At 45.5% G+C, this 24,799-nt stretch overlaps 1 protein-coding gene across 1 annotated transcript in view; it reads left to right on the top strand.

Moving 5' to 3' along the window:
- The window catches only part of LOC311242109 (UPF0606 protein KIAA1549), a gene marked incomplete at both ends in the record, with an annotated part of 51,509 nt that overhangs the window by 21,652 nt on the left and 5,058 nt on the right, over window positions 1–24,799 (top strand). Inside the window, 7 exons of the mRNA XM_084331066.1 lie at window positions 5,126–5,310; window positions 8,552–8,757; window positions 12,929–13,081; window positions 15,342–15,531; window positions 17,550–17,761; window positions 22,843–22,990; window positions 23,837–24,130. Of these exons, the coding sequence (XP_084187192.1) occupies window positions 5,126–5,310; window positions 8,552–8,757; window positions 12,929–13,081; window positions 15,342–15,531; window positions 17,550–17,761; window positions 22,843–22,990; window positions 23,837–24,130 (1,388 nt within the window). The remainder of the gene's footprint in view (window positions 1–5,125; window positions 5,311–8,551; window positions 8,758–12,928; window positions 13,082–15,341; window positions 15,532–17,549; window positions 17,762–22,842; window positions 22,991–23,836; window positions 24,131–24,799) is intronic.

The following is a 24,799-nucleotide window of genomic DNA, read 5'->3' as shown; positions in this document are numbered from 1 at the left end:
CAAGGAAATGAGCTTCTGTGCATTAGTTTCAACACTGGCATGTTCTGTATGAACCGTAATTCATTATAGTTCATTGTAAAATAGCAACAGTAGTGTAATTATGGTCAAAACCCTATAAATAGCATTTGGAATAATAGATCTTTCTCTCAGAATGAATGCAGCATGGTTTATATAGCGTTATCGGAATATACGGGGTGTACTGACTGACTGCGCTCCGCGTAGCTCAACTCGTTATTATTTTGTGCACAGACCGCAGAAACACGGGAACGTTTTGATTATATTTAAAAGGCTTTACGTTAAACGAAACAAGTGGAATTTCGAAGCTGTAAGCAGAATACAAGTCATATGAACACCCACGATATAGTGTTCTTCCCCCTTTTTACTGTATAAGAAAGAATAAAAAACGCATTGCAATGACACCAGATAGTGGACAGACTATGTAAATATGATGATGGGATTCAAGTTCGCGTTTTTGTTGATCATAGGCATGCTGTCAGAGTATGATATCTTAATCAAACATTCTAGAACATTTGTCTCACAGATCATGTCATAATAGAACATAGGCTATGGCATGGTCCATCGTGATATTGTGTAGACTGTTATTACTGTACCGGTACCACCCATTGTGACAACAGCCTTGTGAGTCCCGCACACAAACATGATGGAATTCAAGTTCATGTATTGAAAGGCAGGCTACATCATACATGCAGTGAGATTCATTGTTCTTGTATATGCTCTCGTATTATTGTTTATATAGGCTACCCAATACTGACATCAAAATAGATTGTAGTATGCCTCTAGAAATCATATGCAGCAGGTAGAAAATTGACGGAAGATCCATCGCGATTTGGAATAAAATTGAGGAGAACTTTAATCCCTGGGTATTAATCAAACAACACGGGAAAAGGCAGTCATATTCCAGCACGGTCTTTATTAGTGTTTGCGCTGCCCAGGCAGCAATGGTTAATAGATATCATATCCGACATCACCGTAAGTGTACACGTCTGTCAGCCTGTCTCATAACACGCTTCCCTCGGCTTAGTCCATTTTTCCACATTTCATGGGGGTATTCCATTACCGTATATGGTTAATCGGGGCGGTTCTGGTATGCAAATACTTAAAACAGTGCACGAGCTCAAACGTAGGATCAAAGTCATATTCATCATGACAGGTGTGCGTAGAACCTGCGTACGCACGTGTGGTGAATCCCGTTCTTTCTGTGCGTGCACTGATTCTACATTCTGTGCTTACGTGTGGAAATAGAACATTTTCTACGCCACGTTGATGAATGAGGGCCCTGGGTTCCATCCTAGAGGCAAATCTTTCCTGTGACAAAATTGCATCCAATGTAATCAAAAAAGTCAACCAACAAACTAGATTCTTGTACCGGATCTCCTCTCTGGTAAACAAGAATACCCTGAAGACTCTGGCAGGAGCACTCATTCAAGGGTACTACGACTATGCTTGCACCTCATGGTACCAAAGCACCTCAAAGGCACTAAAACCAAAATTACAAACATCTCAAAACAAACTGGTCAGACTACTGCTTGACCTTACCCCTAGAACCCACCTCACCCCTGCCCACTTTGACAACCTACTGTAGGATGGCTTAGAGTAGACAACAGAGTACAGCGACTTGCAATGGGCCTGGTCTACAAGATACACTACACCACTCAGGTACCCATGTACATGTCAAAATACTTCCCAAAGGTCAGTGAATACCACGACCACAACACCAGAGGGAGCTCCACAAATCATGTCAAACCCAGATTCGGCTCAAACAAGGGACTAAACACGTTTCGCAATTATGCCACATCAATGTGGAACGCCATACCCACAGCTGTAAAGGAATGGAATCACTACCCACTTTCAAAACCACTCTCAAAGAGCACCTACGGGAGACTGCAATTCGAAACTGGCCACTGTAAATGTACAGTGCCCCCCCCCCCCCCCCCCACCTCCTCCTATGTACAGTTTCTTCCCCCTTCAAATGTATACTCTCTTTTTAGACTCTTTTTGTACTCTGGTATGTCATAAATGTCTAAATGTAACAGTACTGTCTACCTGTATGTCATATGTTATGATGAATTGAAAATGTGGGACCCTGATGTAAACAAGACCAAAGTCTTTCTCTGGTCTGCATCCCCTTAACAATTGTGTGTATTGAGCTGTACTGTATTGTACCCATTCTGCAATCTGTTAATAAAATTTTCAATCAACCAATCAATCAGCTAGCTAGCTTCTCTACACGATCATGTAGCTAGTAGCTAGCTTCTCTACAAGTCAAGAAATAGTGTCCCTTTTTGACCAAGAACGCAACCCTAGGTTTTGTAATAACACATGCTTAGATCGTATAAGACAGATTGATCCCACTTTAACTGTTAGTGTGTTATCTTAATGTGCTTATCATTGTTCTGTATAATTAAAGTAAGGAAAGGATTATTACATCCTGCATACCCAGAGGTTTTTCCGTAGTTCTATAATTCAGTAGTGTGTTGGCACTCCAGTTGTAACGGCAGTGCCTTGCTCAAGGGCAATCGCAGAAAACCTAACATGCATGTCTGCATGGTTCTGCGACTGTTTTTTACGTGTGCCTAAATGTCCACCAATGTATCTTTCGAAGGTCAGAATGCTCACTCAGCAAGAAATACATGTATAATTAGAACACTTTGTAGGCTACTGCCTCTGGAGAGGCCACTAGAGGTTACAAGGGTGCGCAGGGTGTTGTCATTCTCTAACTGCCTTGTTCCAGATGAGCTGAAATACAGCCACATATACTGCATGGAATATCTCAGGGGGGGGCTAGCCACTCAAATTAATGTTTTTTTTTTTTTTTGCAATGGCTCTTAAATAAATTAAGAGACAAGGCTTGTAGATGCATTCCAGGTGGTTTTACAATCACTACAACGGAAATGAGAAACATGTTTTAATTCACAAAGATAGTTTCAATACAGTTGGTACTACAATAGGTAATTGCCCGCCCCCCCCCCCCTATATTTATATCGCTTTCACATATAGTTTTGGTGGACTCAGTGCGATTCTGGGGGGGGGGGGAAGTTGCAACATTGTTGCATTCTTCATTTGGTTCAGTTTGCTTTCACACTGCAATTTGTCAAGTGCACCAAACTTTCTGAACAATGTCACGCGGTCGAAAAGGGCGCTCGTCTATTGGATATAAATAAGTAATGTAAGGTATCATGAAGCGCAGTCAAGAAGGGCTGGGGTGAGTAGCGGTGCTATGGGTTAAACTCACTCTCACATCCTCAAAGACAGATAGACACGTTGCGAAGTAGTGAATTCACCTCTTGGTATAGCGGTCTGTGTTGCTGCCTGCGGCGTGGGAGACCGGGGTTCAACTCCCACTCGGGGCATCGGAGTGCCTTGGGTGGAGTGGAGTGAGTTTGAGAGGGTGAGTGTAACGGATGGTATCGTGAAGCGCAGTCAAGAAGGGCTGGGGTGAGTAGCGGTGATATGGGTTAAACTCACTCTCACATCCTCAAAGACAGATAGACACGTTGCGAAGTAGTGAATTCACCTCTTGGTATAGCGGTCTGTGTTGCTGCCTGCGGCGTGGGAGACCGGGGTTCGCCTCCCACTCGGGGCATCGAAGTTTGAGGTGACGTTGTCACAACCGTTACATATAGAATCACAAAAACAGGCTTCGGGGACAGCTCTACAGCGCACACACCACATTATTCTCAGGAGCAGCCCAGCGCACACACATACACACACACCACATTCGAACACATCGAAAAGGGCGCTCGTCTATTGGACACAATAGAGAGTGGAAATCCCTCCCCTTCAGGAGTGAAATCTGCGAAACACAAACATGCAGCAACATCACATGTATAAGGTTGTGTGATTTCTGCTCTCCTGGAGAGAAGAGATGGAAGAGACCCAAGTCAGAGGATTGGAGAAAAAAATAAACGAAAACACTTTTCCTTTTTTTTGTTTTTTGATCCACTTTTTCTCCCATTTTTCTATATTTTCTCCCATCCCAATTTTGTATCATCCAATTCAACCCTCCCCTGTCACGAACGCTGTTTCTTGCCTCCCACAAGCCGGCTGCAATGTGGACTAAGTCATACATAGCACAAGTCTCCTCCGGTACTTGAGGTAACAGCAGTCGCATCTTTTCACCTGCGCAGCTCGATCTCTCAGTGGCGAGGAGTAACGCGTGGGAGGCTCACGCTGCCCCCGACACTTCCTGATTCTACTGACCTGTAGGAGTCGCTGTCCACAACGCCCGATCCCCACCCATCAGTTTCCCACCCCCTAATACGGCCAATGTGTATTAGTATGAACGACCAGCTAAACTGAAAGCAATGTGGAGCGCTGGGCTCGAACAGGCAAGCCCAGCGTCTCTGCATTCGTGGCGAGCGCCTTGCCCACTACGCCACGTAGCCGCCCACGAAAACACTTTTCCTTTGCCCTTTCTTCCGGTGTCCGTCTGTGACTTCACTGCATCCTAGTTAACAAAAGCCTCCACTCGCGTCTCTCTCACACACACGCGCGTGCGCACGCACACGCACACACACACAGCACACTCCGCTGACAGCAGGGAATCTCTCTCTCTCTGTTTCACAGTGAAGTAGAGCAGGCGGGACAGCACTGCAGTGTTTGTTTTGTTTCCTTCTCCCCAAGATGCACAGTTTATCGGGTCACTTCCTATATTTGGTCTTGCGTTTGGTCCGATGAGCATTCACACCACAAAAGTACCCACCAGGGTTCACTTGGAAGAGAACCGAGACCTACGTTTTCAGGCGGACCAGAGTTTGCTTGTTTGGTCCGCACCAGAGTTTGTCAGAGCATTCACACCACCCCAAACCAAGCGGACTATCTGAGGAAACAAACTCTGGTCCATCTGGTCCGGACCAAACAGCTCTGGTGTGAAAGCGACCTTATTCCGAGTTAATTATATTGTTTACACTGCTTATTTTTATTATTGTTTTATTGCCTATATTTATGTCTTTCTACTATTACAATGCCTGTACCTGTGTACCCCCCCCCCCCCTCCCCCATGCTGCTATGATGCCCGCATTTCCCCAAGGGGATCAATAAAGGAACTCGATCGATCCCGCCTGTGTCTTTACGTCTTTCCCGTTTTTTGCGCTGTCGCCTCCAGCTGTGGAGACGCCGTCCGTCCCGCCCTCTGAGACGCAAAGCAGCAGTGTGTGGCTGATCGTCGGGGTGGTGGTCCCGGTCCTGCTGGCTATCTTCATCATCATCATCCTCTACTGGAAGCTCTGTGGCTCCGAGAAGCTGGAGTTCCAGCCAGATGCCATCAACACCATCCAGCAGAGACAGAAGGTCAGAGGTCACTCTCCTTCCTTCAGGGGCAGTTAGGCACACACACACACACACACACACACACACACACATGCACATACACAGGCACACACACACACACACACACAAACGCAACATACAGTTGTGATAAATGGTGTGTATATTATGCAATGCACTATGCAATGCACACACACACACACACACACACACACACACACACACACTCACTCACTAACACTCTCACACATATACATGCACATACCATAGCTGTCAACATTGGGATTTGAAAAAACTGGATATTTCGCCCCTTCCCCCCGGCCCCGCCCCCTCCCAATGTAGTCTCCTCCCCCTCGTATGTATATTATAATATAATATATATTGTCTGCACTGCGCAGCTGTGGAATCGCGAGGCCATAGATTTAGAATACGGTAGATAGAAAGGGCACATTGTGGTGTATCATAATTCATTAGTTGAATACAATAGGATTTTTATAACGTTGACACAAATTAAAGAATATTTACACTAAGTTCTCTTTTACCTCTTATTTAATTCATTCATTAATTTAATTGTAGGCACTGTTTATATTGTACATAGTCCTGTGTGTTGTATATTGTGTCCTATGTTACTTTTGTGTTTATTGTCTCTTTCTATATACACCGTGGGAAGGGGGGCACGTAATTGAATTTTTCTGTATGTCTTGCACAATTGGAAAATGACAAAGTTGACTTTGACTTTTAACATGTGTCTATAGTGTCGGACACTAATTGTAATGTTAAAAACGGATACGGATAAAGTGAAATTCTACCTTGCCTCAATGTATCAACTTTAAACATACACTAAATGGTCATGTTAGAAATGTTAATTTCCATTATTTCCACCATGTGCAACATTTCCTAAGAACAGCAATGTCCATTCTATCAACTCCAAATCTGTGCCATGAGCTCAATTCTCCCGGTGCATGCAGAAGTAGAATTGCTGTCTTGTTTTGGATGAATGAGTAGAAATAAAAAACGCAAATCTTGTTTTATTAAAGTAGTTTTGACATGTGATATAGATAAAGATATTGTTTCATTGTGTATTGATTAACTTTACATTTGCTCTTCATTACTTTACAAAAGTTATACTGGCACAGTCTAATACAGCAATGGATTATGGGTAAATGCAACGTTAAAGCAGTGCCAATGTAAGACTGACTTTACATTAAACGAATGACAATAATATAGTATAAAGTAGGGTATTATTTGGACTAAAGAATGGTGTTGTCTCACCCTACTCACATGTTGAGGGATAGCACCATACATTATACACTGAGAAACCTGTGTGGGTAGGTAGTTGTAGAATGTAATACATTTCGCGCTAAACCCCTCCTTTATCCGGTCGCTGTTCTTCTTCTTCTTCGGGTCGCAACCGTCTTCCGGTCTGACTTCCTCTGCTAACGTTCTAATCTACACTGCTGCCACCTACTAGGACGGAACCCCAGCTACTAGGACGGAGAGGCTTAGGCTCAGCTTCTTCCCCCAGGCCATCAGAGCCTTGAACAATGAACATTGAGTGCCACAGAAACTGAACTATCCACACACAAGCACACACGAGCACACACACGACACACACGCTGTGCACGCTCACACACTAGCAGCCACTTTAACACTTTAACACGAGCGGGCACACACTCATGCCGCACACACGCACACTTATGGCCAAGAGGAAAGGCCACTTTAAATTAGTATAACAACAGGAACAGTGTATTGCACTACTAAAGCTACCTAGCATGTCCTAATGCTCTGTAAATACTATGTACAGATACCGAGATGTCACACCATGTTACCTGTTACCTGTTTATTGCACAATGTAGTTTTTTTATTGGATTCTATTATATGTTGTACCACTGTATTTTTATTGGATTCTATTATATGTTGTACCACTGTATTGCACATCGTCGCGGGCAAGACCACCCGCATTTCATTGTATACTTGTATGCCGTGACAATTAAAACTCTTGACTTGACTTGACTTGACCTGTCGTCACGGAGGGGAATTGCAGCCATTTTGTAAACATTTTAAAAATTCAAAACAACGGGAAAAATACGGGAAAATATTTTAACGGGATGACGGCGGGAAGGAAGGTTGAAATACAGTACAATCCCGGGAAAAACGGGATGGTTGACAGGTATGACACTCTCACACATATACATGCACATACATACACATAAGTAAATGCTGAGGGCACGTCACAGACTGCACAAATGCAATGTCACACACATACACACACACACTCTCACTCTCTCACTCTCTCCCTTAACAGTTTGAGTGCCAGCCATTAACATGGGAAACATGGTTAAATGCCAGGACCCACTTCAATGATAGCGTTGTGAATGCATAATCTCTCTCTTAAATTATGGCTATGTATCTAATCTGCCTGTCGTTTATCAATGACTTGTTTGCAGTCAACATTGTCGAAACGTATTGTTTTTTTAATCGGTTCATTTTCGTTTTATAGCATTTTGAAAAGCCCTCGTTTTTCAGGAAAAATATAGATTCCGTGATAAAAGGCATTTACTGGAATATTCTAGCATACACAAAAACGTTATCATTTTTCGGCCTATTTATGAATCGTTTTCAAATAAACGCTAGATTATCGATAGTATATGTGTACTTATGCACGCTATAGAGGCGGGCTGAAAAATCTATTCTCTCATTTCCTGATCGCGCACACACAGACACACACGCATGGGGCAAACGCTTATATCTCTGTGAAAACAGCTTTGATTATCCTAAGACTGGTCAAATAAATTCCTTACCTGAGATCAGATGTTATCCAAAAAGATTATTCCAATTCCTGATCGCCATTCCAAATATCGATCACGCTTATTGATTACAGTGTTGGGTCCTGTAAATACATAATCCACGCGTTTTCCGGGCCGGCGAGCACAATCGTTCCTTCAGTTGCCCTCGACGGAAAAGTAAAATGAGGAAACTGGCCACCCCCCCTGCATCAGTGTAAAGTAATGGGGTGCAGTTACACAGGGATAGACGATAGGGGGCGGTATCTTCCCAATTGAGCTCAGAGAGACTCTGCAGCACTAACCCGAGGCTCGATTGATGAAATATGAATTCAAATCGCCAATAAAAAAAAAATTAAATTAAAAAAAAAACTCTATATAGCGTCTGGGGCACTCAAAGGTCGGCATGAACTAACGACAAAACGTGTCCGTGGCACTCAATGTGTTAACGTATGTGCTTGGGTCTGTGTCTCTCGCCCTAGCTGCAGGCTCCCAGTGTGAAGGGCTTTGACTTTGCCAAGCTGCACCTGGGCCAACACAGTAAGGATGACATCATGGTGATCCAGGAGCCCGGCCCCCTCCCGGCGCCCCCCAAAGAGGCCACGCCCTCCGACGGGGGAGACCTGAACACCCCCAAGTCCAAGGGTTCCTCTACCAAGGCGGCCCGACCCAGTCGCCGCAGGGGCAGGTCAGTTACACACACGCACGCATGCACGCACACGCACACACACACACACACACACACACACACACACACACACACACACACACACATGCTAGATATTTACATTTACATATACTAGGAAACATTTTGAATGCGTTAATTGCATCCACAAATTAAAGATTCATAGCAAAAGATATGTAGTGGCTGTGGTCATGGTAAATGGTAAATGGTTGCTTTTTTATATAGCGCTTTTATCCAAAGCGCTTTACAATTTGTTATTCACATATTACCCATTCACTCACACATTCACACACACATTCACACACCGACAGTGGAGGCAACCATGCAAGGTGCCAACCTGCTCATCGGGAGCAATTAGGGGTTAAGTGTCTTGCTCATGGACACATCGACACGCTGCCCGGGAGGAGCGGGAATCAAACCGGGAACCTCCGGATTGCCAGACGACTGCTCTACCTCCTGAGCCACTGTCGCCCCTGGTCATGAAGAAATGCGACAGAATGGTCAGTAATCATAAGTACTCATTCGGTCACAGGGGTCTTCAATAACGTTGGATCGTGACTGACTCGTGAGCCATTTGGTGAAAACATTTGTTCTCTGATGTAATGACAGCTTTGTCGATGGACGACTCCTTCAGACCGTCTCTGAGGACACCACTAGGACACCTGTAGGAGGTACTCCCAGCCTGTAGGAGGCACTCCCAGCCTGTAGGAGGCACTCCCAGCCTGTAGGAGGTACTCCCAGCCTGTAGGAGGCACTCCCAGCCTGTAGGAGGCACTCCCAGCCTGGACACTCCCAGCCTGTAGGAGGTACTCCCAGCCTGTAGGAGGTACTCCCAGCCTGTAGGAGGCACTCCCAGCCTGTAGGAGGCACTCCCAGCCTGTAGGAGGTACTCCCAACCTGTAGGAGGCAGCCTGTAGGAGGTACTCCCAGCCTGTAGGAGGCAGCCTGTAGGAGGTACTCCCAGCCTGTAGGAGGCAGCCTGTAGGAGGTACTCCCAGCCTGTAGGAGGCAGCCTGTAGGAGGTACTCCGAGCCTGTAGGAGGCAGCCTGTAGGAGGTACTCCCAGCCGCGTGAACACTTTAGGCAACCAACATGCGCTTCCACGTTTCTCTGATTGGCCGAGCGCCTTCCGCGTTTCTCTGATTGGCCGAGCGCGGCTCCCCCTTAAGCTCCAGGAGAGAGGAGAGAGGCTGAAAACCCGCAGTTCTTGCCCGACTGATGGGAGCCGAATCCCGGATCCGATTTTTCTGATGAATACCCCCAAAACATGGAGGTCCCGAACGCATGGAAGTATTGATTGCGCCGTAACGAATCATTAAAAAAATAACGTTAACTGGAATATGTTGTGCCTTTACACATATGTTGGATTATGTAATTGGTTTGTCATGACAAACTAATAAAAAATCGCGATTTCCGTTCATTGTAAACAATGATGAATGTAGTCACTGTGTGTTGTTGTAGCCACCGGGTAATCGCGATTTTTTTATTAGTTTGTCATTCGTTTCAGCCTCTCTCCTCTCTCCTGGAGCTTAAGGGGGAGCTTAGTATTCCTGCCTCTGAGGAGCGCGTCGCGGCTCATGCGCATACGCGCGCTCGGCCAATCAGAGCAATTCAGAGCAACACGGAAGCGCATGTTGGTTGCCTAAAGTGTTCATGCCTCCCAGCCTGTAGGAGGTACTCCCAGCCTGTAGGAGGTACTCCCAGCCTGTAGGAGGTACTCCCAGCATGTAGGAGGTACTCCCAGCCTGTAGGAGGTACTCCCAGCCTGTAGGAGGCAGCCTGTAGGAGGTACTCCCAGCCTGTAGGAGGTACTCCCAGCATGTAGGACTGCCACGGCGCCTCCCTGTGCTATGAATATAATATACACTTGACGCAACACGCAACCACATTTTCACAACTTTTATTTAAAGGGGAACTATTTTACTATTTCTTTCACTATTTGGGCACTTTTACACAATTCCTGTGGGTTTATGGAACACCTCTGTAATTTATTTTTTTTTTATTCATTGTTTTGTATTTCTAATCAAGTACTCAAAAACAGCATTTTTCTACCTCAAGATCTTAAGCCGTTTTGAGCCTCATGGGCTCCAACCACTGTGGGAACTGTGTGGAAACTCAGCTGATTATCATGCAGCGGTGTCTCTCTGACATCACAAATCAGCACATTTTCAGATGACTCAGTTCAGTGAGGGTGAATATTGTGAGAGGAGAATTGGAAGAATGCGCCAATATGAGAATTAGAGACATAGATCATATTAATATAAGTCCACATAGCTAGGAAACAATGCTAAACACTGAAAAAGGCCATTTATAAGATAGTTCCCCTTTAACTACATTGCAAAAGTAGTATACTTTTCAAAAAAAGTGCTTCATTTATGTGCCACATCTGCAACATCTCCTGCAAAAAGTGCTTCATTTATGACTGTGCAACAACTGCAACATCTCCTGTGCATCTGAACATTCTAACATCAACACTTGAACAAAAAAACACATTTATAGTGCAGCTGAGCTTATGAAAAAGTGCTTAATTTCTGTGCAACAACAGCAAATCACAGCATCTTATTAGCACTTATTGTCGACTCTTAACTCTCAAACATCAGGGGGGTGGGGGGCAGACAGGCCTAGCCTACATACACACATCTAATGAGAGCGATTGCACTTCTTTGACTGGGCAATGGCAGAGAAAGAGGGTTCATAGGAAGTGAGGGCTACCCGCAAACAGTGATGCAAATGCTCATTTGTCAAGGAGGCATGGTTGCTTGTTTTAATGGCATTCATGTGAGAGAAACTGGATTTACAGGTGTATGTTGAGCCAAACATTGTTAGCACAGATATTGCCAGCGTTTTTATTTTGGGAATGTCTTGACATGAATACACTTTATCCAAAATGTTGTGGTGGATTCATTCTCAAGTGCCTGCTTCAGAGCAGATGATGCTTGCATGTCAATTATTTCAAGTTGCAGGAGACCTTCATCAATGTGAAGTGATGCAAGGAACTCTTGTCCTTTTGTGGAAATAGCAGCTACATTGGCAAATGGGTTGCTCACAAAATGCATCAATTCTCTGGACATGTCAAATTCATCAAATCGACTTGCAAAGTTTTCCCTCAATTTATCAATGAAATCTGTCATTAATTGAGTGACTTTTGGCTCAATTGTGCGTGTTAACATTGACATGAAAAGAAAAAAGTAAAAAAAAAAATTTTTTTTTTTTTTTTTTTTTTTTAATTTTTTTGTATTATCATGTAATCTTTGGCGGGCCGGTCAGAATCATCCGCGGGCCGCCAGTTGAATAGCCCTGCTGTAGGAGGTACTCCCAGCCTGTAGGAGGTACTCCCAGCCTGTAGGAGGCAGCCTGTAGGAGGTACTCCCAGCCTGTAGGAGGTACTCCCAGCCTGTAGGAGGTACTCCCAGCCTGTAGGAGGTACTCCCAGCATGTAGGAGGTACTCCCAGCGTGTAGGAGGTACTCCCAACCTGTAGGAGGCAGCCTGTAGGAGGTACTCCCAGCCTGTAGGAGGCAGCCTGTAGGAGGTACTCCCAGCCTGTAGGAGGTACTGTAGGAGGTACTGTAGGAGGTACTCCCAGCCTGTAGGAGGTACTCCCAGCCTGTAGGAGGCAGCCTGTAGGAGGTACTCCCAGCCTGTAGGAGGTACTCCCAGCCTGTAGGAGGTACTCCCAGCCTGTAGGAGGCAGCCTGTAGGAGGTAGGTACTCCCAGCCTGTAGGAGGTACTCCCAGCCTGTAGGAGGTACTCCCAGCCTGTAGGAGGTACTCCCAGCCTGTAGGAGACAGCCTGTAGGAGGTACTCCCAGCCTGTAGGAGGTACTCCCAGCCTGTAGGAGGTACTCCCAACCTGTTGCTTCCCAGGCGAAGACTGTTCCATCACTGCAACATGCATATTTTGGTTTAATCCAAAATCCATTCAGAAGCTTTGTAATAATGGAATCTGCGATTCAGGGGACGTCTGGTCACTCGCCATTCTGCTGGTTTGCAGGTCAGAGTGATCAGGAAGGTAAACGTAATGGGAGGTTTTCAAATGAATCGCCAAAGTCAACGCGTTAATATTGACGGCCCTAATTCATACACAAATGTGACATATTCCTTCACACAAAGGCATACACAAATACAGCACGTATCATATTCATGCCCCCCTGTCATCTTCTTTGATTGGCCAGGCTCAGCCCATCAGATGGGGACTCGTTAGGCAGTGACCAATCGAGTGGCAGAGAATCGGCGGAAGAGAGCACCAGGCCTGTGGCCACGCCGAACGAGGGGAAACAGCACCGGAAGACGCCCAAAAGCGGCAAGAGACTTTATATTATCACACTGTGTTGTCCTTCAAGGGTTTAGTCCGATCGGTAGCCAAGGATAGTGGAGAGAAAGTATGATTAGTGGAGTGTGTCTGTTTGTGTTATGCTGTTGTGTGTCTGGTAGTGTGGGTGTGTGTGTGTGTGTGTGTGTGTGGCGGGGGGGGGGGGTATGAGCAAGTGTATATATAAATGTAAAACAGGGAGGCAGCATAAGGGAATCAGTGACTGTGTGTGTGTGTGTGTGTGTGTGTGTGTGTGTGTGTGTGTGTGTGTGTGTGTGTGTGTGTGTGTGTGTGTGTGTGTGTGTGTGTGTGTGTGTGTGTGTGTGTGTGTGTGTGTGTGTGTGTGTGTGTGTGTGTGTGTGTGTGTGTGTGTGTGTGTGTGTGTGTGTGTGTGGACTTCTAATGAAACAGAAGAATAGAATGGGTAATGCTGCAGATTTCAGAACGTGACTAGTGTTTAAGGGTACCTGTCAGAATGTGTCTGCAGCCTCATGAGCTCAGGCTCTGCCGATTGGATGCATATTATCTCAAAATATCTGCTCGATTAATCGGTCTGTCACTAGGATGGATGGATGAGAAGAAGGAAGCGAGAGAACTCTCTAGGGGAGGAAGCACGAGGAAACAAGACAGTTATTCTGAATGACCCGTTGGGTTGTGCATCATCTTAGTGCTAAGTTTAGAGAGTAATGGTTTTCTCTCTCGTGTCTGTTTTCTTTTCTCATACTGGCTTTCTCTCCACCCTTCTGAACCATAGGAAGGAGCAAGATCGGTACGTTTACCTGTTTCTTTCTCTATGCATGGTCGTTGTCATTACATGGTTTTATGTACAGTACATGTACAGTACATGGATGGTGTTTCTATACAGGCCCGGGCAGGTAAATCATTGTTTGAGGAATACCGTTTCTCATCTGTGCAAACGTGTGCATTTTTTACAATTTCATCGTCTGTGATGGTGTTATCCAATATATATAAAAATTGCACATTTGTACATTATAATTAAGCAATAACACAGGAGAGGGAGTACTATACCATGGGTTTTTGTCATAGATCCGCAATTTTACTACTATTACTAATAATAATAATAATAATAATAATAATATTAATCATAATAATAATAATAATAATAATAATAATAATAATAATAATAATAAAATAATAATAATAATAATAATAATAATAAACTATTATTTCCTCTGCCAAGGAGGTTATTTTTACCCCCATTTGTCTGGCTGTAATCTCAATCACAATGCGTAGATTAAAGAACCGTGACGTGAACTCGATGAATGAATCGATGGTTTTGAGTGAAGTCTTCGCCGTGACAAATGGGTTACAAAGAAAATCTGTGTGAAAGACATGACACCACAGTGTGTCTTATCATAGCCCTGTGTGTCTTATAGCCCTGTGTGTCTTATAGCCCTGTGTCTCATAGCCCTGTGTGTACAGTACGTACGCTAGCCTGTCTCATAGCCCTGTGTGTACAGTACGTACGCTAGCCTGTCTCATAGCCCTGTGTGTACAGTATGTACGCTAGCCTGTCTCATAGCCCTGTGTGTACAGTACGTACGCTAGCCTGTCTCATAGCCCTGTGTGTACAGTACGTACGCTAGCCTGTCTCATAGCCCTGTGTGTACAGTACGTACGCTAGCCTGTCTCATAGCCCTGTGTGTACAGTACGTACGCTAGCCTGTCTCATAGCCCTGTGTGTACAGTACGTACGCTAGCCTGTCTCATAGCCCTGTGTGTACAGTACGTACGCTAGCCTGTCTCATAGCCCTGTGTGTACAGTACGTACGCTAGCCTGTCTCATAGCCCTGTGTGTACAGTACGTACGCTAGCCTGTCTCATAGCCCTGTGTGTACAGTACGTACGCTAGCCTGTCTCATAGCCCTGTGTGTACAGTACGTACGCTAGCCTGTCTCATAGCCCTGTGTGTACAGTACGTACGCTAGCCTGTCTCATAGCCCTGTGTGTACAGTACGTACGCTAGCCTGTCTCATAGCCCTGTGTGTACAGTACGTACGCTAGCCTGTCTTATAGCCCTGTGTGTACAGTACGTACGCTAGCCTGTCTCATAGCCCTGTGTGTACAGTACGTACGCTAGCCTGTCTCATAGCCCTGTGTGTACAGTACGTACGCTAGCCTGTCTCATAGCCCTGTGTGTACAGTACGTACGCTAGCCTTAAGCAAGCAGTTTTCCATGAAACTACAGCCCCGCGTTATGATTGCTGATAACCTGACCTCTCCATCTGTCCGTCTGTAGTTCCTCCAGCCGGCAGCGGTCCGGATGAGTTGCTCTCCTCCTCCTCCATCTTTGACCACGTGGACCGTCTGTCCCGAGGCTCCTCGGACGGCACCCGGCGCCAGGCCAACAAGGTCCAACTCATCGCCATGCAGCCGCGGCCCAGCCCCCCCACTCACACACAGTCCCAGCCCAGCCCCACGCTCACCGAGAGAGTCAACACTGAGGTAGGGAAATACTATCTATCTATCTATCTATCTATCGATCTATCTATCTATCTATCTATCTATCTATCTATCTATCTATCTATCTATCTATCTATCTATCTATCTATCTATCTATCTATCTATCTGAGAGAGTCAACACTGAGGTAGGGAAATACTGTCTGTCTGTCTGTCTGTACACTGCAAAAAATAGCATAACAAGCTATTTAATCTTGTATTGAGTCTTAAAATCATATTAATTCAAAAAGATACATACATATAATATTATACATACATACATACATCGCATCATTCTATCTTTCACTGAGGCCAAGCCCCCTTTCAATGATGCTGAGCATAATACATAATAAACACATAGAAAATACAATTGATATACAAAATAATGCAAAACCATAACAGAGTATATGCAATCAATTAAAACTGCAGGTTGATGCATAATGTAACGGAGGTGCGTGAGACTGAGTAATATCCACAGTCACCATGAACGTGTGTGTTGTGAAGTGACTGTGGCAGTAAGCGGGCTGCGAGTTAAACTCACTTCCCCATAACAGGGTTAATAGACGCATAGGTACGGTACCCAGGAGTGAATTCACCTCTTAGTGCAGCGGTCTATGTCGTCGCCCGCGGCGCGGGAGACCCGGGTTCAACTCTACCTCGGGGCATCAGCATTTAATACACAACGCAGAGGAGTCCGATACGATCTGTCACACATAGCTCTCCTTTTGTGTGCCTTTACTTATATATATGTGTCTGTCTGTCTGTCTGCAGGTGGGTTAGTGTTACTTATATATATGTGTCTGTCTGTCTGTCTGCAGGTGGCCCTGAGAGGGTTAGGGTTAACCCTTATATATATGTGTCTGTCTGTCTGTCTGTCTGTCTGCAGGTGGGGTTAGGGTTAACCCTTATATATATGTGTCTGTCTGTCTGTCTGTCTGTCTGTCTGCAGGTGGGGTTAGGGTTAGTTACTTATATATATGTGTCTGTCTGTCTGCAGGTGGGGTTAGGGTTAGCCCTTATATATATGTGTCTGTCTGTCTGTCTGCAGGTGGGGTTAGGGTTAGTTACTTATATATATGTGTCTGTCTGTCTGTCTGTCTGCAGGTGGGGTTAGGGTTAGCCCTTATATATATGTGTCTGTCTGTCTGTCTGCAGGTGGGGTTAGGGTTAGCCCTTATATATATATGTGTCTGTCTGTCTGTCTGCAGGTGGGGTTAGGGTTAGTTACTTATATATATGTGTCTGTCTGTCTGCAGGTGGGGTTAGGGTTAGTTACTTATATATATATGTGTCTGTCTGTCTGTCTGCAGGTGGGGTTAGGGTTAGTTACTTATATATATATGTGTCTGTCTGTCTGTCTGCAGGTGGGGTTAGGGTTAGTTACTTATATATATATGTGTCTGTCTGTCTGTCTGCAGGTGGGGTTAGGGTTAGCCCTTATATATATATGTGTCTGTCTGTCTGTCTGCAGGTGGGGTTAGGGTTAGTTACTTATATATATGTGTCTGTCTGTCTGCAGGTGGGGTTAGGGTTAGTTACTTATATATATATGTGTCTGTCTGTCTGCAGGTGGGGTTAGGGTTAGTTACTTATATATATGTGTATGTCTGTCTGCAGGTGGCCCTGAGAGGGTTAGGGTTAACCCTTATATATATGTGTCTGTCTGTCTGTCTGTCTGCAGGTGGGTTAGGGTTAACCCTTATATATGTGTGTGTCTGTCTGTCTGTCTGCAGGTGGCCCTGAGACACTTTACTTATATATATGTGTCTGTCTGTCTGTCTGCAGGTGGGTTAGGGTTAACCCTTATATATATATGTATGTGTCTGTCTGTCTGTCTGTCTGTCTGTCTGTCTGTCTGTCTGTCTGCAGGTGGGTTAGGGTTAACCCTTATATATGTGTGTGTGTCTGTCTGTCTGTCTGCAGGTGGCCCTGAGACACTTTACTTATATATATGTGTCTGTCTGTCTGTCTGCAGGTGGGGTTAGGGTTAGGGTTAACCCTTATATATATGTGTCTGTCTGCAGGTGGCCCTGAGACACAAGTCTGAGATCGAGCACCACAGGAACAAGTTACGGCAGCGGGCCAAGAGGAGGGGCCAGTGTGAGTTCCCCTCCATGGACGACATCCTGGACGCGTTCGGAGACGGCCCGGTGCAGGGGGGCGTCGCCCAGCGCCTCTACAGCTCCGCCCACGACCACATGGACTGCATCCTGCAGACCGACGCCCCCTCGCCCCCGTCGCCCACTGACTCCAGGAGAAGGTGAGAGGTCACCTGGGCTTAACCGAGCTCTTTTACTGCTTTTAAACAATGGTGGCGTTTGTAGGCAAACTCTGCTTCAGGGACCAAGCCTTTTGGGGGAGAGTCTCCGGTGCACTGGTCCAGGAACAGTCTGAATAAAACCACGTAACCCAATTCACTTTCTCTTAATACAATGAATGGGGCTATGACATTTACTGTATGAGGCCATCAATTATTTGTGGGCTCTTAAAACCAAATGAGGCTTTAATTACGGTTCAGACCTTCTACAAAACGCTAGTATATAAGCCTAGTTTGGGTGTAAGAGCTCACATAAACATTTTATGGCCTCACAAAGCCAGGGCCTCCATTGAAGCAGCCCCCGATTTTCCATCCATTGAGCTACAACATCGGGGAACTTAAAGCTGTTTCTTTTTTAACAAGTGGACCCAAGCATATAGACACAGTATAATAATACATTTCATTTATATATAGCACACTTTAAACTCAAACGAGATCTCAAGATGCTACAACATTAATCTGTTGAATGTATTAGCCTACAGTTCCACAGTTTAGCCATTCTGCTTTTGGCCATTAAGCCTACTTAAAGTTATGTTCTTGAATGAATGAATGTAGCATAGGCTATATAGGTTTACCATCAGTGCTTAAACGTTTTCTTGCAGTTGTAAACTATTTAGCAGTTATTTCACTCCAGGGATCAATTTGCTTGATACCGTCTCCCTCTGCCAATTCTGCCATGTTCCAGCCGTAGGCTACTTACTTTTCAAATGCAAATGCCTCCAGGACAGAAACTCAGCTAAGCACCTGCACACCTTAACCAGCTACACAGACTATGCTTATTACAACAGGAGCCATTAACTCCACAACTGTTTCAAATGCAAATGAGTTCTCGGTCGAGAGGGAGGGAAATCGGCCACAAACAGCTTGCAAGGTGTTTAAGATAAGATAAGATATTCCCTTAACGATCCCCGGGAACACTCCGGCATCATAGCAGCATGGAGGGGGGTGGGGTACAGGTATGGGTAGGGTAATAGTAGGAGACATTAATATAGGGCCTATTTGTATGTTTACTATAATTGTATTGCCTATATTATTGTAGGCAATACAATTATAGTAAACATACAAATAAGCAGAATATGAGCAAGTAAACAGTGTAAACATAAGGTGCAGAGATGAGGGTCTGTATGCCCTATCAGTTATGTTATACATTACAATAAATATGGGCAATAAAACATCTGAATCTGAATATATACTATGAGTAAGTAAAGTATACAGTATACACAGTTGGTTAACGTTGCTGTTAAATAGGAAAATGATTCACACTAGGTTGAGAGAAATTTGTGCGAGTTTCTTTCTCTCTGGGTCGCCATGTTTCTTTCTCTCTGGGTCGCCATGTTTCTTTCTCTCTGGGTCGCCATGTTTCTTTCTCTCTGGGTCGCCATGTTTCTTTCTCTCTGGGTCGCCATGTTTCTTTCTCTCTGGGTCGCCATGTTTCTTTCTCTCTGGGTCGCCATGTTCCTTTCTCTCTGGGTCGCCATGTTTCTTTCTCTCTGGGTCGCCATGTTCCTTTCTCTCTGGGTCGCCATGTTTCTTTCTCTCTGGGTCGCCATGTTTCTTTCTCTGGGTCGCCATGTTTCTTTCTCTCTGGGTCGCCATGTTTCTTTCTCTCTGGGTCGCCATGTTCCTTTCTCTCTGGGTCGCCATGTTTCTTTCTCTCTGGGTCGCCATGTTTCTTTCTCTCTGGGTCGCCCATGTTTCTTTCTCTCTGGGTCGCCATGTTTCTTTCTCTCTGGGTCGCCATGTTTCTTTCTCTCTGGGTCGCCATGTTTCTTTCTCTCTGGGTCGCCATATTTCTTTCTCTCTGGGTCGCCATGTTTCTTTCTCTCTGGGTCGCCATGTTTCTTTCTCTCTGGGTCGCCATGTTTCTTTCTCTCTGGGTCGCCATGTTTCTTTCTGTCTGGGTCGCCATGTTTCTTTCTCTCTGGGTCGCCATGTTTCTTTCTCTCTGGGTCGCCATGTTTCTTTCTCTCTGGGTCGCCATGTTTCTTTCTCTCTGGGTCGCCATGTTTCTTTCTCTCTGGGTCGCCATGTTTCTTTCTCTCTGGGTCGCCATGTTTCTTTCTCTCTGGGTCGCCATGTTTCTTTCTCTCTGGGTCGCCATGTTTCTTCCTCTCTGGGTCGCCATGTTTCTTTCTCTCTGGGTCGCCATGTTTCTTTCTCTCTGGGTCGCCATGTTTCTTTCTCTCTGGGTCGCCATGTTTCTTTCTCTCTGGGTCGCCATGTTTCTTTCTCTCTGGGTCGCCATGTTTCTTTCTCTCTGGGTCGCCATGTTTCTTTCTCTCTGGGTCGCCATGTTTCTTTCTCTCTGGGTCGCCATGTTTCTTTCTCTCTGGGTCGCCATGTTTCTTTCTCTCTGGGTCGCCATGTTTCTTTCTCTCTGGGTCGCCATGTTTCTTCCTCTCTGGGTCGCCATGTTTTCTTTCTCTCTGGGTCGCCATGTTTCTTTCTCTCTGGGTCGCCATGTTTCTTTCTCTCTGGGTCGCCATGTTTCTTTCTCTCTGGGTCGCCATGTTTCTTTCTCTCTGGGTCGCCATGTTTCTTTCTCTCTGGGTCGCCATGTTTCTTTCTCTCTGGGTCGCCATGTTTCTTTCTCTCTGGGTCGCCATGTTTCTTTCTCTCTGGGTCGCCATGTTTCTTTCTCTCTGGGTCGCCATGTTTCTTCCTCTCTGGGTCGCCATGTTTCTTTCTCTCTGGGTCGCCATGTTTCTTTCTCTCTGGGTCGCCATGTTCCTTTCTCTCTGGGTCGCCATGTTTCTTTCTCTCTGGGTCGCCATGTTTCTTTCTCTCTGGGTCGCCATGTTTCTTTCTCTCTGGGTCGCCCATGTTTCTTTCTCTCTGGGTCGACATGTTTCTTTCTCTCTGGGTCGCCATGTTTCTTTCTCTCTGGGTCGCCATGTTTCTTTCTCTCTGGGTCGCCATGTTTCTTTCTCTCTGGGTCGCCATGTTTCTTTCTCTCTGGGTCGCCATGTTTCTTTCTCTCTGGGTCGCCATGTTTCTTTCTCTCTGGGTCGCCATGTTTCTTTCTGTCTGGGTCGCCATGTTTCTTTCTCTCTGGGTCGCCATGTTTCTTTCTGTCTGGGTCGCCATGTTTCTTTCTCTCTGGGTCGCCATGTTTCTTTCTCTCTGGGTCGCCATGTTTCTTTCTCTCTGGGTCGCCATGTTTCTTTCTCTCTGGGTCGCCATGTTCCTTTCTCTCTGGGTCGCCATGTTTCTTTCTCTCTGGGTCGCCATGTTTCTTTCTCTCTGGGTCGCCATGTTTCTTTCTCTCTGGGTCGCCATGTTTCTTTCTCTCTGGGTCGCCATGTTTCGTTCTCTCTGGGTCGCCATGTTTCTTTCTCTCTGGGTCGCCATGTTTCTTTCTCTCTGGGTCGCCATGTTTCTTTCTCTCTGGGTCGCCATGTTTCTTTCTCTCTGGGTCGCCATGTTTCTTTCTCTCTGGGTCGCCATGTTTCTTTCTCTCTGGGTCGCCATGTTTCTTTCTCTCTGGGTCGCCATGTTTCTTCCTCTCTGGGTCGCCATGTTTTCTTTCTCTCTGGGTCGCCATGTTTCTTTCTCTCTGGGTCGCCATGTTTCTTTCTCTCTGGGTCGCCATGTTTCTTTCTCTCTGGGTCGCCATGTTTCTTTCTCTCTGGGTCGCCATGTTTCTTTCTCTCTGGGTCGCCATGTTTCTTTCTCTCTGGGTCGCCATGTTTCTTCCTCTCTGGGTCGCCATGTTTCTTTCTCTCTGGGTCGCCATGTTTCTTTCTCTCTGGGTCGCCATGTTTCTTTCTCTCTGGGTCGCCATGTTTCTTTCTCTCTGGGTCGCCATGTTTCTTTCTCTCTGGGTCGCCATGTTTCTTTCTCTCTGGGTCGCCATGTTTTCTTTCTCTCTGGGTCGCCATGTTTCTTCCTCTCTGGGTCGCCATGTTTCTCTCTCTCTGGGTCGCCATGTTTCTTTCTCTCTGGGTCGCCATGTTTCTTTCTCTCTGGGTCGCCATGTTTCTTTCTCTCTGGGTCGCCATGTTTCTTTCTCTCTGGGTCGCCATGTTTCTTCCTCTCTGGGTCGCCATGTTTCTTCCTCTCTGGGTCGCCATGTTTCTTTCTCTCTGGGTCGCCATGTTTCTTTCTCTCTGGGTCGCCATGTTTTCTTTCTCTCTGGGTCGCCATGTTTCACGAGACATATTCAGCGCTGTATATGTGATGCTTCGGTCTCACACTCGAATATGGCGCCGATTCTCACTCAGAAAGTCTGACTCAATGCATGTGTTGCATCAAACCTCTGAGACATCATCCTCCTCTTTTACTGGTTATTTCACGAGACTCATCATGTTCTTCATGAACTCCAACATGCAAGGACCATCCATATGTAATGTCTGTACCATTGATCTTAGTGTGACCCACTCAATAATAATAAATAAAGAAAAACTTATTTAGCAGGGCCAAAGCGGTCCAGTGTTCACTTTTTCCACATGTGCATGAATGGGCTTCGCTTTTCGGCCGCGCTGTGAAGCTGTTCACTGGGGCCTTGAATATAAGTAGTGACACATCTGAGGTTTGCTAATGAGTAAAACAATTGTTCAGATTTTTGGAACCCTTGCGTTATTTTCTTTACTTACCAGTGATGATGTTGGTCGGTAGAGTCCTTTCTCAGCACAATCCATGCTGTTCCTCATACTAGCTCTGAAGAGTTAACCACAAACCAGTACAAAGTCAGTGGAGTCACGCTCATGTCTTTACAAGCTGAAATTGATGAGGCACACAAAGTACATTTCAGAGAGCCTCAGTCAGCTTGTACAGACGGGAGCGCGATCCCATTGACTTTACATTGTTTTGTAGCTAACTATCCGGAGCTAGTATGAGGAACAGCATGGATTGGGCTGAGAAAGGACTCTACCCATCAACAACATCACTGGTAATTAAGAAATAAGGCTAGGGTTCATAAAATCTGAACTATCCCTTTAAGAGACATTTCAGCCCAGAATAGATGACTTTGTTACCAGGTGTATGTGTGTCTCCCCCAGGGGGAGGCGCTCTCCTCGGGGTCGGCGAGGTCAACCAGGGAACGGTAGTCTGCCAGACACAGACAGACTGACGGACAGAGACCGCCTGCTCACAGACCAGAGCGCCACCTACAGGAAGTACCCAGGACTCAACAATGTGGCATACATGGTGAGACATATACACCACAGACACACACACGCACACGCACACACACACACATACCACTATGCACTTTCTCTTAATACAATAAATGTCTCTAACTTTGATCACACTAATATCAGATCATAAGATTAGATTCAAATGTATTGTCATTATACAGCAAGTACAGTACAAAGAAAATAAGTTTGGCATCCAACCAGAGTGCAAATGTAACAGTAAAGTGCAACAGCAATATACAATATACAGGTGATTTAAACTGGATATAAAGTATAATTTGTTTTACTATTTAGTAATAGTGCTCATCAGATGTATGTACAGAGTTGTAGTATTAATATGTACTGTGATACAGGTATAAAGACGGTATGGTAGTAAGTCAGGCCAGCAGCATAACTAGTAAGAGTATGTAAGGGATATGTACAGATATAGATATAGTATCTACAGATATGTAAAGAGGATTATATGTAGGTATGCATAGACAGATGTGTGTGTATATATATATATATATATATATATATATATAGTAAAAATAAATATATATATATATATGGTATATACAGCATTATTGTACATGCTATCATGCAAAGTTGTATGGGTGCCTATAGTATGAGGTAGGTAGTTATTATTACTATGATTACAGTGTAGGGCAGTTGTAGACAGTGAGAGCAGTAGGTAGGTATAAATTGAGTATAGGTAACAGAGTTCAAAGTTTATACAGTATGGGTAACAGAGCCTAGGGTATAGGCAATGGAGTTCAGAGTTTATATGGTAAAAACACACACACACACACACACACACACACACACACACACACACACACACACACACACTTATCCCCTCTCTCATCTCTCTTGACAGTCGGACCCTGACCTACCCACAGACCATGGCAGCCCCTCCCCTAACGACGAGGTGTTTGACTCCGCCCCGCCCCCGCCCCCCTACATGCCCCCCCAGCCATCCATCGAGGAGGCGCGGCAGCAGATGCACTCCCTGCTGGACGACGCCTTCGCCCTGGTGTCCCCCTCCTCCCAGGGCAGCGTCGGGGTCACGGGGGTCAGCCCCGCCCTGCCCAGCCCGTCTCCACAGATGCGGCCCTCGGGTAGACAGTGGGGCTCCTACCCGGCGGCCCCCTCTCACAGCCCCTTCTCTGCGGTGAGTCCGTCCTCACCGGCCGTCCGTCTGTGGACGTCTCGTTCCGAACCGTTCACTGTTTTATAGGAGCATACGCTGGAAGCGGACATGACCGGTTAGCCGTCGGGAGAGGTGTTAGTTGGACAATGCCTAGGCTAACCGGTCATGTCCGCTTCCATTCATTGTGCTAAGCTAGGCTAAAATGCAGCCAGATATCTTTCTACTGAACGTACAGAGAGGAAACTGGTGTCTATCTTCTTGTCTCTCTCTGGAGACGACATAAGCTAATTTCCCAAAATGTTGGCGTGACGGCGTGTTCCTTTAAGGTCCCCAGAGTTTGGACTGAATTAGAAAAATCTGCTTTTAGTGCCCCTGTCACGTGGAATGTTTTGCAAAGCACCTTAAAACTCAATACTTTAGTATCCCTTGGTCAGTTTAAATCTATAATGGCCAACCATTTCACCTCCAAGTCTGCAGCTGTTTTAATGGATTTGAACTGTGTAACTGTTTGACCTTTCTGTTTTTATATTGTTTTTGTATTATGTATTGTTCCTCTCGACATCATTGTAAACGAGAGCCTGCTCTCAATGATCTTTCGAGATTCAATAAAGATTGAATGAATATATATATATATATACGAAACGGCATAAACAATGAAACTGAGCCTTAACCACTATACTAATAGCAGTA

The sequence above is a fragment of the Notolepis coatsorum genome (assembly GCF_963971535.1).
Source record: "Notolepis coatsorum genome assembly, chromosome: 15".
In the NCBI taxonomy this organism is placed as follows: Eukaryota; Metazoa; Chordata; class Actinopteri; order Aulopiformes; family Paralepididae; genus Notolepis; species Notolepis coatsorum.
The sequence above is the reverse complement of the archived record's forward strand: the minus strand, read 5'-3'. Positions and strand labels throughout refer to the sequence as shown.